Source organism: Hipposideros armiger, unplaced genomic scaffold (assembly GCF_001890085.2).
Source record: "Hipposideros armiger isolate ML-2016 unplaced genomic scaffold, ASM189008v1 scaffold_27, whole genome shotgun sequence".
NCBI classification, from domain to species: Eukaryota; Metazoa; Chordata; class Mammalia; order Chiroptera; family Hipposideridae; genus Hipposideros; species Hipposideros armiger.
In genome coordinates, this window is record NW_017731377.1 from 938,742 (window position 1) to 957,205 (window position 18,464).

General features: G+C 38.6%; 1 protein-coding gene across 1 annotated transcript in view; it reads left to right on the forward strand.

The window, feature by feature from the left end:
- The window catches only part of ELP3 (elongator acetyltransferase complex subunit 3), a 105,512-nt gene that overhangs the window by 67,604 nt on the left and 19,444 nt on the right, over positions 1-18,464 (forward strand). Inside the window, exons 9-13 of the mRNA XM_019636114.1 lie at positions 348-541; positions 9,900-9,990; positions 13,197-13,262; positions 14,892-15,119; positions 16,057-16,138. Of these exons, the coding sequence (XP_019491659.1) occupies positions 348-541; positions 9,900-9,990; positions 13,197-13,262; positions 14,892-15,119; positions 16,057-16,138 (661 nt within the window). The remainder of the gene's footprint in view (positions 1-347; positions 542-9,899; positions 9,991-13,196; positions 13,263-14,891; positions 15,120-16,056; positions 16,139-18,464) is intronic.

The window sequence follows — 18,464 nt, forward strand, 5'->3', positions numbered from 1 at the left end:
AGCTCGATGAAGAAAAATGGGTGAACTTTTTCAGGCAGAGGAAGATGCCTTTGCAGAGGCAGAAAGGCGAGGTGGTGAGGGTGGCATGAAATGAGACTGCAGCGTTAGACGGGCTGGAGTAAGGAGGGCTTCGTAATCCAGCACACACATGCTTCATGCTTCACTCCAGTGAGGCGGTACAAACAATGGCTTTCCATCCTGTCTGCGTCCCCTCCATTGGTGGACAGGAAAGGCAGTCGAAGGACCAGGTAGGTATGTGAGAGAGGCTGGCCCAGCTTTGAAACTTCACCAAGGGTGATCGCTCCATAAATACTGGGGAAGTCATTTCCTGTTCTCTATCTTCACAGGAGTTTTTTGAGAACCCTGCTTTTCGTCCTGATGGTTTGAAGCTGTACCCGACCCTGGTGATTCGTGGAACTGGGCTTTATGAGCTGTGGAAATCAGGAAGATATAAGAGTTATTCTCCTAGTGACCTGATCGAATTGGTGGCTCGGATCCTTGCCCTTGTGCCTCCGTGGACTCGAGTGTACCGAGTGCAGAGGTAGTGTGCTGTCTTTTCATACAATTTCTGATGAGAACAGTCTGGTTTCATATTGCTGGGTCTGAATTTTTTTAATTAAAACTGGGACAGCTGGAGTGCTACCTGTGAAGGACGGATGGAAACCAAAGGACACCCTGTCCAGACACTTGGCCAGTATCATGTTATTCATGGACCCCTTTCTCCCTTCACTTGTGAGCCAGGAAATGGAGGGAGGGTGGCAACCAGGCATGCTGTTTAGCTCCAGGAGCTTATGCTCCAGATCAGGACTTCCTTTTCTAGGTCTACTTCAATCCAGGTACAGTCATGTATGGGCTGCGAAAGTGTCGCCATGTGTCTGTTATCCCTCTTCGAGAGCCTCTAAAGAGCAAACAAAGAGTAGGAACAGTCATTCTTTATAGATATTGACGTAAATATGGGGGAAGAGTGACATATTCCTGACGGCATGAAGGAAGTCATCTGAACTGTTATTGTCATGGGAGAGAGAAACTAAGATCTTATTTGCAATAGTGGGCCTTTTTTTCTTTTTTTTTTTTTTGCTAGAAATATAACATTAAAGAAAAAATTTTAAAGCCATAAACGTACCTATTTACCTATAATCCTAACAAAACGATTCCCACATTTGCTGGTCATTAAGGCACATTTTCACCACCCTGCCAAAAGCTGCCTGGATTCCAGTATTAGAAATACAGTCATCCCCCCTTATCTGCGGGGAGTACATTCCAAGCCCCCCAGCGAGTGACAGAAACCGTGGATAGCACTGAACTCATATATATACTAGGTTTTTTCCTATACATACATACCTATGATAAAGTTTAGTTTATAAATTAGACACAGTAAGAGATTAACAACAATAACTAATAATAAAATAGAACAATTATAACTACACTGTGATAAAAGTTATGTGAATGTGGCATTATTAAGTAAAATAAGAGTAACTTGAACACAAGCAGTGCAATGTGACAGTCGATCTGATAACTGAGATGCCTACTAGTGACTGATGAGTACATAGCATATACATTGTGGATACACCAAAGGGACCATTCACTTCCTGGGTAGGATGGAGCAGGACAACACAAGATTTCATCACACAATTTAAAACCTAGGAATTTTCTACTTCTGGACTTTTCCATTTAATAGTTTTGGACCAAGGTTGACCACAGGTAACTGTGGAAAGAGAAACCTTGGATACAGTAATAGTGCAAATCACAGTTGTGTGCCACCTGATAGTGTGTATTGAAAACACAGCATCACTTCTGTGTCACTCCATAAACAGAACTCCATAAACAGGATCTAATCAAGAGGAAACATCAGATAAACCGAAATTGAGGAACTTTCTTAAAAATTACTGGCCTCTAATCTTCACACATACGAGGATCAAGGAAAGAGTTCCATTTTGAAAGAGACCAAAGAGACATGACAACTAAATACAACACAAGGTTCTCACTGGATCCTTTTTCACAAAGGACATTATTGAGACATTGGTGAAGCTATTGTAGAATGGAGTCTAGGATTAGACAGTAGTAAAGTATCAGTGTTAATTTCCTGATTTTGATGGTTGTATTACGATTATGTAAGAGAATATCATTGTTGTAGGAAATACTAAAAGTATTCTAAAGGTATTAGAACATCTAGTTCCCAATTTCAAATAGTTAAGAAAAATAGTTGTTTATACCTCCCTTGAGACTTTTTCTATAACTTTGAGATTGTTTCAAAAAATTTAAATTAATACAGTAGAAAACAAAGATACAATAAGTAGTATTAACAAAGACAAAAGAAAAAGATCATTTGTGTTTAACTGACAACCAGCAAACAGTGAAGATACTACTTCCCAGCTGCAGAGCATGGCAACATATATCACTGTCATGTGGGTCTCAACCTATTGACAGTGATGCTGTCAGCTAAAAATGCCTGAGGCCCTCACCTGGCCCCCGTTACTTGTAGCAACCCCCACAGACTTTTATCAGACAGGCCAGTGTTTTGGCTGGACTGGCCCTTATGCTTCTTACTATGACTGCAGGACACACTTCAGCAGAAACCATCAGGGAACTTTGAGGGACAAGATTTATTATTCACAGGTCCTGGAGAGGTATGATGGGGAGAGAGTAGGGTATTTATGGCTGTGTGGATTTACTGTTCATTGGCTAACTTAAAGCATAATAATGGGAATTAGGATGAGAAAATGGAGTCACCCAAATGGTCAGTTATCTAGGTTACCCAAAGCTTTCTGAAAGAGGGAATTTCATGGGTGGGGGCAGCCTAATTCCTTATCTGGTGGTTTTGCTGGTAGCTGTGTCATTCAGCCTGCGCTGTGTTTATTCAGGACAGAAGTCTGCTGAAATGGATGCCAATCAAAAACTTAATGTCAAACACTAATACTACAATAAAAAAACTTAATGTCAGGCACGTACACTAAAGGGCAGCCAGACAACAGTGAAGATAATACCTCCCAGCATGGCAACAAATGTCTTAGAGTAGATAGAAGTTTCACAGCCGTAGACACCATAGTTTTCTTACCAAAAATAGTACTGCACAGGTCACACAGGCAATCAGATAAAGAATTTACGTTCTCCCGTTTCATTTTCAGCTTTACATTTCTTACTGCTCTAACCAGTGAGTCAAAAGCAACAGAAGCATTGCTATAACATTAAAAGCTTAATTGTATAGACTTTATGAAATATCACCATGGGACATTATCCTGGCCTACCACCTACTGAGAAAATAAGGACTTGGAGAAAACAAGAGCAGTAAATACAGTCTCTGTAGAAAAATTGTAAAGGGTCCTGACAGGAAGAATTAAGAACGTGCATATTATGTAACCAAAAGGTATGTATGATAAGCAAGGCGTGATAATGGATAACCAGCAGGAGGCTGATCAAAGAAACCTCCCTGTTCACCTATCATGACCCCCGTAAAGCGCTCTCCAGCAGAGGAGTCCCCCAGCTCTAATTCCAGGAGGCCAACTGTCAGTTATATTTCTCTGTCAATAAATACATCACTCAGAGGGTTTATGCCCGACAGTGGTCCAGGTGGATGCAGGCTTAAGACTTTGAAGTGACACTGTTCCATTACAGATGTGTGGGTGAGATAGAACCTAATGGAATACAGACTTTAAAACAAGAGGTAAAATCTCTTTAAAAATGTAGGATTAGTAATGTCCTCAGTGAATCTGAGGACAGTTTGCTATTTGAAGATAGTGATGACTCAGTTCCTAACAGAATAAATGCCTTTGGTGGAGGGTCATCTGGAGTCTAGCTGTGATGTCAGATTTTCATGCTTGCAGACTGGTAATTTACTTAACTTTGAATGTGATTCTTTTCTAGGTTTTTTAGTAATAAGATTAAAATCTTTATAGCCTTTTCCACTTTATTTTTATATTTTTTTATGTTTTTAATACAGCTATGATATTGTTATACAAGATTCCATTAGAATTGTTTTGTTTGTTTGTTTTTGTTTTTTTGCTGTAGCTTACTGTGGACTAATGCTATAAACAAATACAGCATTTGTTTTTCTGTAAGCATGGTCAGAATTTCTTCAAATTATTATGTTACTTTATGTTTTGCACTGGCTACCAGCATAGGAATTCATTCAGATTAATTTTATTTTGCCACTTGTGTTCTACCCCACTTTTATTTTCTTTGTGTATACTGCATAAAATGATTCAAATTTATGTTGTCTTGCTTTTTGTTAACAGTAGTCATTTAAATTCTAAAGTAGGATTTTGCATGCTAAGGGGTATGGTGTGATGTGTTTCTGCTGTGTACCATTGTTCATTAATCCCAACACATTTCTTTTTGATCATGTGATTTTATACTTTTTCCCAACAGAGTTTGTAGAATGTTACTAATTACCCACAACTTCTATTATCTTCTTAATTTCCAGCTATTTGGTACTATATTTATGAACAAAATAATATTTTCTCTATAAAGCTACTTTAAAATCACTTTCAATATATGTACTAAAAATAGGCTTACATTATTTTTCCAAAAATTTCCTTGTATAATCGGGATGCATCTTTACACAGCAGTACATTTTATACACTGGCAAATATGCTGTTTGCATTTTTTGTTCCATTTCTTGTTAAAGAGTTAAAATAATCTTCATAGTTATAATTTAAATGGCAGCATAGTAGTCTAGCATTTTCATTTGTCTTATTCAGTAAACTGGTCTCTAATATTGGACATTTAGGTTTCTTTCAGGTTTCTTTACTTTTTTAAATTTTTAATCATTACCCTGACCTCCACTACAGCTAAAATTCATGTATAGAGAACTTTTACTTAAATTGAAGTAATATGTTAGAGCAGTATAATATTCTAGAAGAATTATTCATGATAAAAGATCTAAGCATCTTTTATTCTTCTTCTTATTATTATTATTATTATTATTACTGGAACAAGGGAAATATAAATGAATGTTTTAGTTTTTGCTACAGCTATTGATAGGGTTTTCCAAAAGAATCACACCAGCTTAAAAAAAATAGTTACTGGTTTTATCACAACCTCTATAGATGTGGATGATTACATTCCACCCCCCTTCCTGCCCCCTGGGGGTATTAATTTGCATTTCCCTAGTTATAGTATGGATTAACTTTTTTTCTATGTAACCGATTATTTGTGTCTCTTCTTATATCAGATGTCTGTTTATATATAATTTGCCAGTCATAGAATTTGGATCATAAAGGAGATAGTGCTTTTTACTGAGATAGTCAAACAAAAACCTTCCTAAGTTTTACCTTTACCTTTCAGGGGCCTTTTGAATTATCGCCTCTCTCTTGCACAGAGAAGATGACTAGGAAACCAGAAAGCCATGTGCATGTTCATATGGTACATTTAACACTTAATAACAATTTCGTGGCTGTGTTCTGATAAAACAGTTTCAGTCTATGAATCTGTGCAAGAGAAAGCTGGGTGTTTCCAACACTAGTGTTAAGTAGCTGAGAAACCCCATTTGGGAAAAGGGAACCACGGGGTTTGACTCTGCATTGTTTCCTCTAGCCACAGCTTGAAGCTTCTAAAGCAATTCTGAGAATGTAAAAAGCTGATATTAGTCTAAGTCGGTTATGTCTTGCTAGAAAGAAACTATTGGCAAAGGAGAAAAGCCTCATCCCAGAGTTTAATCCAGGCAGTTTTAATAATTATAGTTCATTTGTTTTTGTTTTAAATCACAAAAGGAAAATCACATGTGTCTTTGTGTTCTGTGCCTTTAGAAAACCTGGTTATTTCTACCTATGACAGCTTCTACCAATATACAGGCAATAAACTTAGTGTTGACTAGTGAATCAAAATGTGTACATGGAGATGTTAGGAATTATTTTTTAGGCAGGTGTCAGAAGGGCAGAACAGAGGAAGGAAAGTAGGAGGGAATATGTTTCAAGTGAAAATGGAATGTTTTACACATGCCTTTTTTTATACTATATTTTACTAATGGATTACTTGATATTTTTAATTGGCAATTTCCCCCACCCTACCCTCTTTTTTTTGCCTTAATTATGTTCCACTTTTAATTTTATGACAGTTGAGTTAATAACATCTTTCTGGGTGTTTTTTGAAGCAGCATCCTAATAGATGATTCTGAATTTCAGGCCTGAAGGGTGCAGACAATGATTAAATGTAAAATTCTGTTCAGACACGTGACAGCCACATTAAGCTGCCACCGCCCTCAGGCTATCTGACAGTTGTCTGCCTTGATGTGATATTTAAATCACTGCAAAACATTGGAATAGGAATACCAATTTGTAACCAAAACAGGCTTCTGAAGCATGAGAAACTTCAGACCTAAAAACCTATGTAATTTTACTAACCACTGTCACCTCGATAAATTTAATTTAAAAAACAAAGTCCAGACATACTTTGAAAGGTTTTTGATGAGCAAATTGCAAATATTAGCACCTCTAAGCTTGAAATGTTACTTGTTGAAGTAGAAAAGCGAATGCTCTCAAATGTAATCTGCTTTCAAGCCAAGAAACTGAAACTAGATTGAAAGAAATTGAGAAAACTAAAAATAATTTTGACTCCTACCTAGTAGGATGTAGCAAGTTCAGATGGTCAGTAATCTCTCCTGAGTTTTGAACTCCTAGAAGACTGTAACAGTGTCTTTTGAGATATTCCTGATTGCTGAGTACACTACTTTGTACATAAAAGATGTTCAGCATATATAGAATTAGCTTCCTTCATTTTCAGTGAAAAAGACATTATCACTGAAAGGGGAGATAGCCACATTTCTATTCCTTAATGAGGAAAAATTCCCATCTGGTATATTCTAGGCATGTCATTGCCAAAGACCATTAAAGCCATGTTGCATTTTTGTAGTGACAGATATAAATTTAAGGGCATTTATGAACTCTCAGCATCATTATAAAGCCCTGTGTTACCAGTTCCTCACAGACTTGTGCTTTTGTCGTAACCAGAGCCACCTCTGGAACATGCAACCTGTGTGTAGCCTCAGGGCCTTGTACTTGGCTTGATGCTCTGCTCTCACCATCTTGAGATGATTGGTAATTTTTTAACAAGAGGCCCCTCTTCTCACTTTGCATTGGGCCCCACACATTATCGGCTGGCCCTGCTGGTAATTCTTTCTGTCATGTAATTATACTTAGCAACACTATATGATAAAACCTATTCCTTAGAGAGTTTACTTCCATTGCATTTTTTAAAGTCTTTTAAAAGTACTGGTTCATTATTAAAACCTTTGTAGAGCTCATCTTCCCTTCCTTTCCTACCTTCCCATCTCCCCTTCCCACCACCAGTGGAGTCATTGCCGTGGAGGCATTGACAGCAGTATGTCTGGCATCTGAAGAAATGGAGAGTAAAGGTAGGGGGTGCAGAGGTGGCAGCTACAGTAGTTGCGAGATTGGTTACATTGAACAAATAAGTTATTTGACTTAGCCAATAAGTGACTTTACTAAAGATAAGAGAGCCAGGTTTCTCACTGTCTAAAGGGATTTACAAACATTGAAAGGTGGAAAAGCTGAGAAGAACATTGAGGCACTGGATTAGGATTATAATTATCAGCATGAACTCATGGGCTTTTAAATTTATATATAGAAATAGTTATAGATATGCATTTATCTGTCATGTAATCAATACTAACAGTGGTCGCCATTGACTTTTATCGTGGCACCCACGTGGCATGGTTTATGTGTACATACATTTCTTAGCTGTGTACACTGAGAGGGTCTAGAGACAATGACACCTCAGTAGTAATGAGCACAGCGAATGCCCAGATCTGGGTGCCTAAATACCACTCTTCACTAAAAGGAATCAGAGCTGCTTAGAAAAATGGCCAATTCCAGGTTTGGGGCAGCAAACATACAAGATCAACTTAGAACATCTTATTTCCAGAAAGTAAGAAAATATTCAAAGAATGATGGAGACGTGTCACAGGGACCCAGAAACCAGCCTGAGTTCACGCTACTGGCCAAATCGAATTTAAGCAACAAAATAATGTGTTACTTTCATATTACAACATTGAATAAAATAGGAATCCGTGAGTTATATAAGCGAATAAATAAATAGGGAAGAAGGGAAAGCTCTTCCTGATGATACAAGCTTAACTAGTAAGTGCAGATAGATGATAGAAATAGATAATCACCATTTGACAACCTATATTGTAGGGAACGTGATAACAAACAGGAGTCCCTGGGGGATGCTAGACTGGTAGTTGGAGGCTTGAGGAGGAGGACTGGGATATTGGTGTGATGCTGTATGCTCGTTTCTGCTCTCATATGTAAACAGTGTCCTTTTCACAGTCTATTTGATAACACATTTTTTTGCTTTTGTTGATTTTGCTGTTTAAAATATCCCTCAAGCACAGTGCTGGGGTGCCGTCTGCCTAGTGTTTCTAAGCACAAGAAGTCAGTGATGTGCCTGATGAAGAAAATACCTGGTTTGCTAAGTTTCATTCAGGCATACATTTTAATGCTGCTGACCACACATGCAATATTAATGAATCAGTTATATTAAATAAAGTGCCTTTAGACAGAAACATAAATAAACAAGGTTATGCATTGATCAGTTGAAAAGGCTTGCAGGAGCCTAACCCTGCATTTTGACCGTAGGGTCAGTGCTTCAGCGTTCATAGCATCTTTATAGAGCATAACTGCCATGAATAACAGGAATTGAATGTACTGGTCATGTAATGGTACTAACAGTGGTTGCCATGGATTTTACCATGGATTGTATCAGATTAATTTCATATGTGGAGCAATATTTTAAAGGTTACTTTAAGTTGTGAATGTACATACATATATTTGAGTTATTTATAAAATATTTCAGGGTAAAAGGCATTTAGAAGAATTTAACTTTTGCTATGTCGTTCTCACTTTGCATTCCCTGGTGTGTCGTCTTAAAGAATTTTGGCTTATCATTGCTTTGTAGTGTCTTTATGGAAACGACAGGCTTCCAGAACCTAATGGTGTCTAGTTTTTAATGCTAATTGATTGGCCTTGGATACTTTTGAGCAAGTGAGAAATATCTTATTAAAATCAATGGATGAAATAGCTAATTGAATACACTTAACATTTGAAAGGATAGGTACAAAGAGAAGGAAAAGACTTAAGTAATTCAAAAACAAAAATGAGAAAAAATATCATTGATATAGTCTTCATCTTTCTTCTGATCAACCAAATATTAGACAAAACAAATTGGGGACTTGTCTTTGAGTAGAAAGCAAATGTGCTGAGCATATTCTTCAGATTTTTTTAAACTGCTTTAGATACTGATTTGTGTCTAAAAGAGAGTGTTCATGGCTACCAAAATACAACTCATAACTTCAACTTTTGATTGAAGTCTCCTGGATGCCTGGCACTTTATATTGATACTAGGAAATACATACCTTTTTATCTCCCCTCATCTTTAGGCAAGCTGTTATTCTAATGCAGAGTCAGTTCTAATTTAGACTTTTGGGAAACAGGGAAAAAAATTTATTCTTTGTTACTAGTTGTTGGCGAAGCCAAGCTTTTGGTTACTTGTCATTCAGCAGCTGTAAAAAAAATGGATTTTGTGGGGGAAAAAAAAGAAAAATTCTTGTTTTGCTTAGTGCAAATGCCTCTTCAGCCAAAAATCATTACTAATGGTTACTGGACATTGGTTTGGCGCTTTATAATCTTGTAAAGTGATTTTCATCAGGTATTTCTCCCAAAAACCCTGAGTGGTCAGTGAAAATCATAATTCCATAGATGGAAAAACTGAGGGATAGAGAAACTCTGGACCTTGCTTCCAGATTAGAGTATTCCATCTCTGCTTTTCTGTTCTGCATTGTAGGGTTTTTGCTTTTTATTGTTTTTTCCTTTTTTTAATATCCCTACCCTACTGCTGTAGAGGATGATTTATGTTTTGAAACAGCTGATCTTTTTCTCCTGCAGAGATATTCCAATGCCCTTAGTCAGCTCAGGAGTAGAGCATGGTAATCTGAGAGAGCTGGCATTTGCAAGAATGAAAGACCTTGGAATACAGGTAAGCATCTGACTGTTAACTGTTAAGATCAAAGTAATCTGAAACACACAAAAAAACTTACAGACTTACAAGTTTGGTAAAAAATCTTTCTTATATTGAATACATTCTTACTGTATCACGTGTTGAAGTTGAAGCCGGTGGTTGCAGAGGCTGCATCTCATCCATCCCATCCCTTCCACCTTCTTCTAAAAGAGTGTAGGTTTGTTGATGTAATGGTTGCCTTTTCTATCTAGTCAGGTTGCCGACTATGTGCTCAACTCCCTTTTTTTCTTTTTCTTTTTTTGTAGCTGAGCCATCGTGCCATCTGTTGGCAGCTCAACGGCAACTCAGCTCAGGCCGTGAATTGAACCGGCAACACTGTTGCTCAGAACTCAAACTCTTGAGTGAGCTCTTACCCAACTGAGCCACTCGGCCGGCCCTCAACTCCCTTTTTCAAAAATACTTTTTTCTTTTGAAGTTTTTTTTTTTTTTTTAGCTGAGCCATCTTGCCACCTGTTGGTAGCTCAGTTGCAGCTCAGCTCGGGCCAGGAATCGAACCCACTGTTCCTCAGAGCTCACACTCTTGAGCGAGCTCTTAACCAGCTGAGCCACTCGTCCGGCCCCCTGAAGTATTCTTGACTAATGGTTATAGAAGAATACAAAGAAACAAGGATTACACATGTGAAATAATTACCAAACAAGGCTCTTGCCACATACACCAGTCTCCCTGACCTCACTCCACCCCACGTCTATTCAGTCACTTATTCGTCTCACAAATACTTCCTTTCTGCTGGCCCTGGAAGTACAAAGTGCCCAGGAATCTGCAATTTAAATCTCAGTAGAGGATTCTTAAATCTCTCTCTAAGGTTTGAAACTCAGGGCCCTAGAAACTGCTTCTTAGAACTGCTAAAGAGAAAGGGCCAGGAGTTGTGTCTAGGCCTGGGCATTGATTGCTGGACTCTGCCTTCAGAGATTCTGATTGACTAGGTCTGAGATGGAGTCGGGGGATGTTCTCACACAATACAAACATGGACAACACTTCGAAAGACATTGTGTCGAGGACTGTATATTGTGTTTGTGGACTTACCCCAGACATTTTATTCTCTTGGCCAAATTATTATAGAGAAAACTTTTCAGAAAATTGGTTGTCAAAAGGAGACTTTTTGAACATCATTGGTTTATTCTACTGCCCCCCCCCAAAAAAAAATTAAACAACTTTAAATTCTAGAAAACCAGCTAATGTATTTATAGTAATTAACAGCACCAAACACGATTGTATACCTACCTTCTTCTTAGCCTCCATCTCCATCTTGATCTATCTCCAGCTCCTCTCTCCTCTGAGAATACCACCGCCAAAGTGACTGACCTGGCCTGGTTCTCCCAGGAACCTCCTCATCCAGCGATTGTCTCGAACCCTGTACCCCTCAGAAACCTCGATACCCTCTCAGTAAACTGGGATTGCGTCTAAAGACTGGAATTCAGGCACAGCCAGCGGACATCTAGTTCACACAGGCAGTGTCTTTACCAGAAAATAAGCACACACCAATATCTGCCTTTCAAAAAGCATCTCCCAGCCCCCCAAAAAGAAAAGCCTGTGAGCGTTCTTTAAGAGCATGTAACTGTAGTGCATTCACGTGCGAGCTACTGTATAGAACTGCTAGTTAAAAGTCAGCGTGTCAATGTAATAGACGTATCCTTACAGAGGCTTGTGATCCTCGTTCCCGGTGCAGGTTTTGTTTGAGTTCATGGAATCCTCATCAGCGAAGCATTGTTATCGTGGACTAATTCCTGGAGCATGGAAATAATGAGCTCTTATTCTTCTCATGGAATTTTATACATATATCGCAGTCCTTCATAAATACACTATTGGTAGTATAGCTTACATGACATCATCAGATTTCCTAGGGTGATCTTTTCTCACTGGTGGAAAATGTTAGAATCCTGAAAATAAATTTTACAGTTCTATAGGATATAGGAAGATATACTATAGGACGTATAATGGAACACTGTGAAGATTTTGTAATTATAAACGTCAGCTATGTCGCATGCTCGCTGGGTTGTGGAATAGGAGTGAGAGTTGCATCACGTATCACACATGCGGCCATGCAGACCAGGCATTGCGTCCATACCATCTGCAGTTAGCTCTGTGGCTCCCATGGACACTCAGAAAGCCATTGGTGACTATGGTCCAGATTGTGTAATAAAGGGATCTAGGTCTTTTTTTCCTTTCTTTTTCCTTTCCTTCCTTCCTGCCTCCCATTCTTTCTTCCACAGTGCCCTTCTCTGCAAAACACAGCAATCTTCTGCAGCCCTCTTTTGACATTTCTAAAATGAAACAAATATAGTGATGCTGAAAATATTAAGTGCTATAAAAACGAAGGTTTTTAAAAGTTAAGAATTTGCTTTTTATGCTTCTTTGTACATAGTTTTGGATTGCACTTTCAGACACAGTTATGTCCCCTGGGTAAAACTATTATCAGATTTCAGGATGTATGTTCTTTACTTCTAATATCATATATTGACCTCCTTTGAATTCTAAACTTGTTTTAAAAGCAATACTGTACTGCTGACTTTATGCATTTCCATTCTATTTCCCCCATCAGATTTATTAAAGATGACTTCATTTTTTTTTTTTAAGGTTTTATTGGGGAATTGGGGGAAGGGAACAGCGTTGGGGAATCAGGGAAGGTGAACAGACAAGTTGCTGTCCTTTTGTTCTTCAGTCTAGTTGTGGAGGACATCGCTTCACTGGCCCATGTTGGTATCATTGTGCTCTTCCCAGGTGAGGCAGATTGGTTGCCGGCCACTGGATGGCCACTCACGGCGGCTCTTGGCAGTTCACGCCGGCTGCCAGCCACTCACGGTAGCTTATGACAGCCCACTGCAGCTTCACTGCAGCCTATGCTGTCACCGGTGGCTCATGACAGCCCAGCTCCAGGTTGAGCTGTTGTTCACCATCTTAACTGTAGAGGGCGCAGTGTCACTGGCCCTCATGTGGGATCTGAACCGGGGCCCTGGTGCTCAGAGCTGGCATCCCAAGCCAACACAACCAATGTGCCACTCGGCCGGCCCAAGATGACTTCATTTTTAAATGCAGCTCTTTTACCTCAATGTAAAGTATGTCCAAACTTAATTTTGAGCACAGGGCTTGATGGAGAGGTTTCAATAAAAATTGAAATAGTTACCAGTTTTAAATTGCTCCCCTCCCTCACCTCTTTTTTTGGCAGTGTCGAGATGTGAGAACCAGAGAGGTTGGGATTCAAGAAATTCATCACAAAGTACGACCATACCAGGTTAGTTTGTTCACTTTATACAGAGATTGGATCCTGTTCATAAATTTTTTTTTGTCAAGCTTGGACCCACAACTTACCAATGGGACTGAACCCTAGAAAGTAATGAGTAAACTAAGTGTAAAGAGTAATTGTGGGATCAGACACAGATGTCAAGCCAGGAAAACCCAATATGAGGGTGGCTGAATTCTAGAATAGCTAGCTTAGGAAAAGCAAGTCTGAACTTCATTCTATTATAGATCAGTATTGTTCAGAACTTCCTGCAGCATTGGAAATGTTCTATAATCAGTGCCATCCAATATGGTATCAGTCACCAGTCTCATGTGACTGTTAAGCACTTGGAAGGTGACTAGTGCAACTGAGGAACTGAGTTTTTAATTTTATTTAATTTTAATTCAAACGAAAATGGCTACCTTCAAGTAGAACTGGGCGTGACCTGCTTATCTCTGTGCGTAACTGTTCAATTATTCCCCTTTGGTGGTAATAAAATGAATAATAGATTGGCCCCTGTCAACAGACAGGGATTTCACAAAACTTAAGCCTAATGCCCAAAGGCATTCATTGTTCATAATGAATTAATTTCCCTCCTGTGTGTCTGTACTGTCTAGCTATGTGCAGAATTTTCTGTGGGATTTAGCTCTTGTGGAACCCCCTCTGAGAAAGACTAGGATAGATGAGATCTGCATAATATTTCTGTTCTCAAAACAAATTGTTTAATTGATATTTTTCATATTTGGGACCTTTTGAGGGAAAAAGTAGACCCAAGCACAGTTAATCATTTTGCCAAATTCTTGTGCAGTCCCGTTATTTAGCAAACAGTAAGTTGAAAAGGCAGGTAAGTGTTAGTCTGAATTGTTTGCCTCACTGTGGGTACAGTTTGCCCATTTTCAGAATGTATCTGGGTGTGACCATGCCCACATATGTAGGTTTGGCTTTTCTGTGGTATGTGTGCATTTGGTTACATTTTGCTTATATTTATGCAAAATACCAAGGGCAACTTGAACAATGAGTTGACAAATCAAAAGCCTATGTCAATGGCAAAAGCCTCCCCACAAAGCCACCCTCAGTGATTGGGTGTTCTTTAATGTTTTCGTCTCATAACTAGGCATAGTATTTGAAAAGCCCTGTGGGATGCCATCAAGGAACAAATGACCCATGACACATTTTTTTACCCAAAAAGTAGGTTTCTAGTGGAGGACGAAAGGACTAGAAAATGAAACCATTTAGGACCTGAGGGCTCCCAAGAGTCCTAATATGTGACGTAGTGGTGTGTAATTTTACCTTAGAGCCTCTCCATGGAGTATCAAAGATTCAAATGCATGGAGGCATTTACTGAGCCAGATCTTTGTAAGAATCTTAAGGTTAATGAAGTTCAAATATTTATGAAACTGCAAAATTCTTTTCCTTTTATAATAAATAGTTCATGAACAAGGCATGAATTCTTATTTAATTGATGATATTTGAGAGTAGACAAGTAAAAAGAAACATAATTCATGACTATTCAGTCTTTATACCTAATTGTGGATATTAGCCTAAATAAATACATACTCATATAATTATAAAAATGAACTTTGTTCTCTAATTTATAAAAAAATATTGGTTTTTGTTGTGTTTTTTTTTTTTATTCAACAGGTTGAGTTGGTAAGGAGAGATTATGTTGCAAATGGTGGCTGGGAAACATTCTTATCATACGAAGACCCAGATCAAGACATTTTGATTGGCCTCCTGCGATTACGAAAGTGTTCGGAGGAAACCTTCCGTTTTGAATTGGTTGGAGGTGTTTCCATAGTCCGAGAGCTGCACGTGTACGGAAGTGTAGTCCCTGTGAGCAGTCGGGATCCTACTAAATTTCAGCATCAGGTTGGGATCCTGTCTATTCCATTTCTGTTTGACTATAATTAAGAAATTGCCCAAAGGATGGAATGAGAAAAGGAATGGAGAGAGGGACAAGGTAGAGGAAGAGACAGAGCAAGAAGAAAGGGGAAAGGGAAGTACAGAAACAGACGAACCAATATTTTAGTTGTTCAGAGATATCTTCTCTCCAAATTACCACTTTTGGGAGGAGGAAGAGACAAATTGAGACTCAGTCAAATGGAATTTAATATTAGATTGAACCGTATGAAATTGCTATTTTTGAAAGTCAGAAATGATTTAATACCGGCAATTTCGAATGATTTAACTATTATGGAATCAAAGGAGATAACATGAAAGCACTTGTGAAATATTAAAGTACTTCATAAATGTAAACTGTATGATATATAGTGGAACACTATTCCACTCCTCCCTCAAACAATCTAAGTAAATAACTCACTTTTTTAAATTTTAGGAAAATGGATTAAAGCCACTAATGGTGGTGGGTAGCGCGTAGACCCCAAAATTGGTGAATTAAGAATATTGCCTGGTTTCAGAGCCTTTTAGAAATTGGAGGGGCAACTAATCCATACAAGATTAGATGCCCCAGACTTCATCACCTGGAGAGTGCCTAGAACTTGTTTAAACAGAGAAGTTGAGAGGCAATTAATTACTCCCTTGCTGTGAGTAGATTATATCATCCACAAAATATCTTTTGGCTTTTGTTGCAAAGTTATTCCTTTTTTTTTTTTTTTCCCCCTACGAGTCTGCTCTAGTGTACTTTTGGTATAATTTTATGGTTTCTCTTTCCTTACTCCCATAAATGGTTTTTTGTCACTGTGATTTTAACAGATTTTAACAACTACTAAATATTAACCTTCTTATTTTACAGACCCTCTTAATGACTTCTTCTTACTCCTCTAACCCTCTCCATTGCTCCTTACAGGGATTTGGCATGCTGCTGATGGAGGAAGCAGAAAGAATAGCTAGAGAAGAACATGGATCTGGGAAAATAGCTGTTATATCAGGTAACGGGGAGGGCGGAGTTCACGATTCATTTACATTTATAACTTGGTACCACAATTAAAACTTCCTCAGGCCTCTCTTACGCCTATTTATGTTCAAAATTGGACAGGGCTGAGCAGTGAAAGACTTGTGCTCAAACACAAAGAAAATTCCTCTAAGCTGTTTGGTGGAATAGCGCTTTTAGAAGCACTGCATCTCTGAGTGGCAAAACCAGTAGTCTGTATCATGTCTTCCTCACTGTGTGTCACACTCGTCATCATGGTCAACTCCTCTCTTGTGCTTTGTGTCCAGTCGTGTCTGGGGAAATGGAGTTTGATGATACAGATCTCAGAAAAATGTAAACCAATGTGGAGAATATCATTATTCAGAAAATTAAAACAGAATCTCAGTTGCCCGCACAAGATATTTAAAGGCAGAGTTTCTTGCTCCTTAAATATTATTCTCAGTGTCTTTGCTCCTGGGGAATAGCTTCCCCTGTTTGGAAGCTCCCCCATACTTTATCTAGGACATTAAATAATTAAGGAAGCAGGACATGCTAGTATGAGTGAAGCAAGAAATAATGTATCCACTGTTTTAGTTCTACTCCTTAGTATTGTATCCTTACAAAACTTGTTGTTCCCAATCAGAAGCTAACATGGTGAAAGCCGTCGTAAAAATTCAGGTTATTTTTTTCTCTCCAGCATTTGTTTTCTCATTAGACTACTGCATTCTTAAAGACATATTCTTTTCTTCTAAGAAAATCATCTTTTCTGAAAATGAAAGTTGAAATGAGATCTTTAAAAAAAAAATCAAGTTTTTGCCAATCAATAAATCAATATCCTTGCCCAAGTTTTAATGATTATAATTAGGAAAATGGTGGTGACCGTGGCTCACTCACGCATTGACTCACAACCAGGCTACGGGTTTTGGCATTATCCAGGCAGATTAATACAGCATTTCTTAACATGGCTAGCTTTATAATGTTTTCTCTTATTTTTAATCCCACTGACGAAGAGGGAGCTAAGTGAGGCTTACCTGGTTGGTACTGACACTTGTAATAAAAAATGTTTACCTCTCAATTGTTCAACCTGTGGTTGACCAGAAGTCAGCCTTGGCCTTTCGTGATACCAGGACCAGTACTGACTCAGAACTCATTGTGCACATGCATCTCAGGAGAGCTGAGATCTCCTGGAATTTCAGTGGCCTCTTTTGCCAGAGCACTGGCAGAGTTTTCAGTACAATATTTCTCAAGCTTTGATGTGCTTGTGAGTCACCTGGAGATCTTGTTAAAATGCAGATCCTGACTCATTAGATGTGGGGCAGGGTTTGAGAGCCTACATTTCCAACCAGCTCCCAGTGATCCCTATGCTGATTATCTTCAGACCGCACTCTGAATAGCAGGGCTTTAGTATTCTCTTCCAAATACAGTATTCTCTTCCGTTAAGGTAAGGATACTGTCTGTGACCCTGGCAGTGCCCGCACTCACAAACTCTGATAAGCAATCACGCGATTTTCTGGTATCCTGAGAACCTCATCAGTCTTAAAATGGAGAGCATTGGTTTTTCTATCATTTCTCCACATTATTTCATTTGCCTTCAGGATATGTCTTCCTTTTTAGAAATACTGTATGCAGAGAGGGCCCCTGACTTGCCTGAGATGACAATCAGTTGCCCATAAGAGCGTCAGTTTCTGCTTTTTATGATGAGCAGGGTGTCTAAGTAGAAATTAGCATCTGTACTCTTTCTAGGTTTTGATTGTAATCTAGATAATAGCTCAATTTCAGATCTCTGCTTATAGAATTTTTAAAATAAGAGACATGTTAAAAATAGCAGGAAAGAGTCTCCTCATCAGCTCCTACAATAAGACTACTGGATTTCTGTACAGAGGGTTTCCTTGGGTCAGTCGGTTTCTATAGGCGCCTCCCTAGAAGGCCTTGGAACTATAGTAAGTTTTGTGGGAGGAAGGGAGCGTTACTTCCTGTCACTCGGGTCTGTAAGCCCCACATTGCTTTCCACTGGGGTAACTGCATGGGGTCTTGACTTTCTGTTTGACCCAAGATCGGGTCACCCTTCAAATGAAACAGCCAGAACTTTTGTTCTATGTATGATGCATTTTGTTTCTCTAATTTAGTAATGTATTACTGTTCTATTTAAGTTTCTGAATCAGATACCTGAGAAGTCCATTATTCAGAACTTCAAGGAGGGCTGATTTAAAGTGTTTTTATAACATGTGTTTTGTGTTGTTTTTGTCCTTCCATGTTTGTTAATTTTGACCTTGGTCTTTGTAATTTGAGTGTAATGCTGTGTGTGTGTGTGTGTGTGTGTGTGTGTGTGTGTGTGTGTGTGTGTG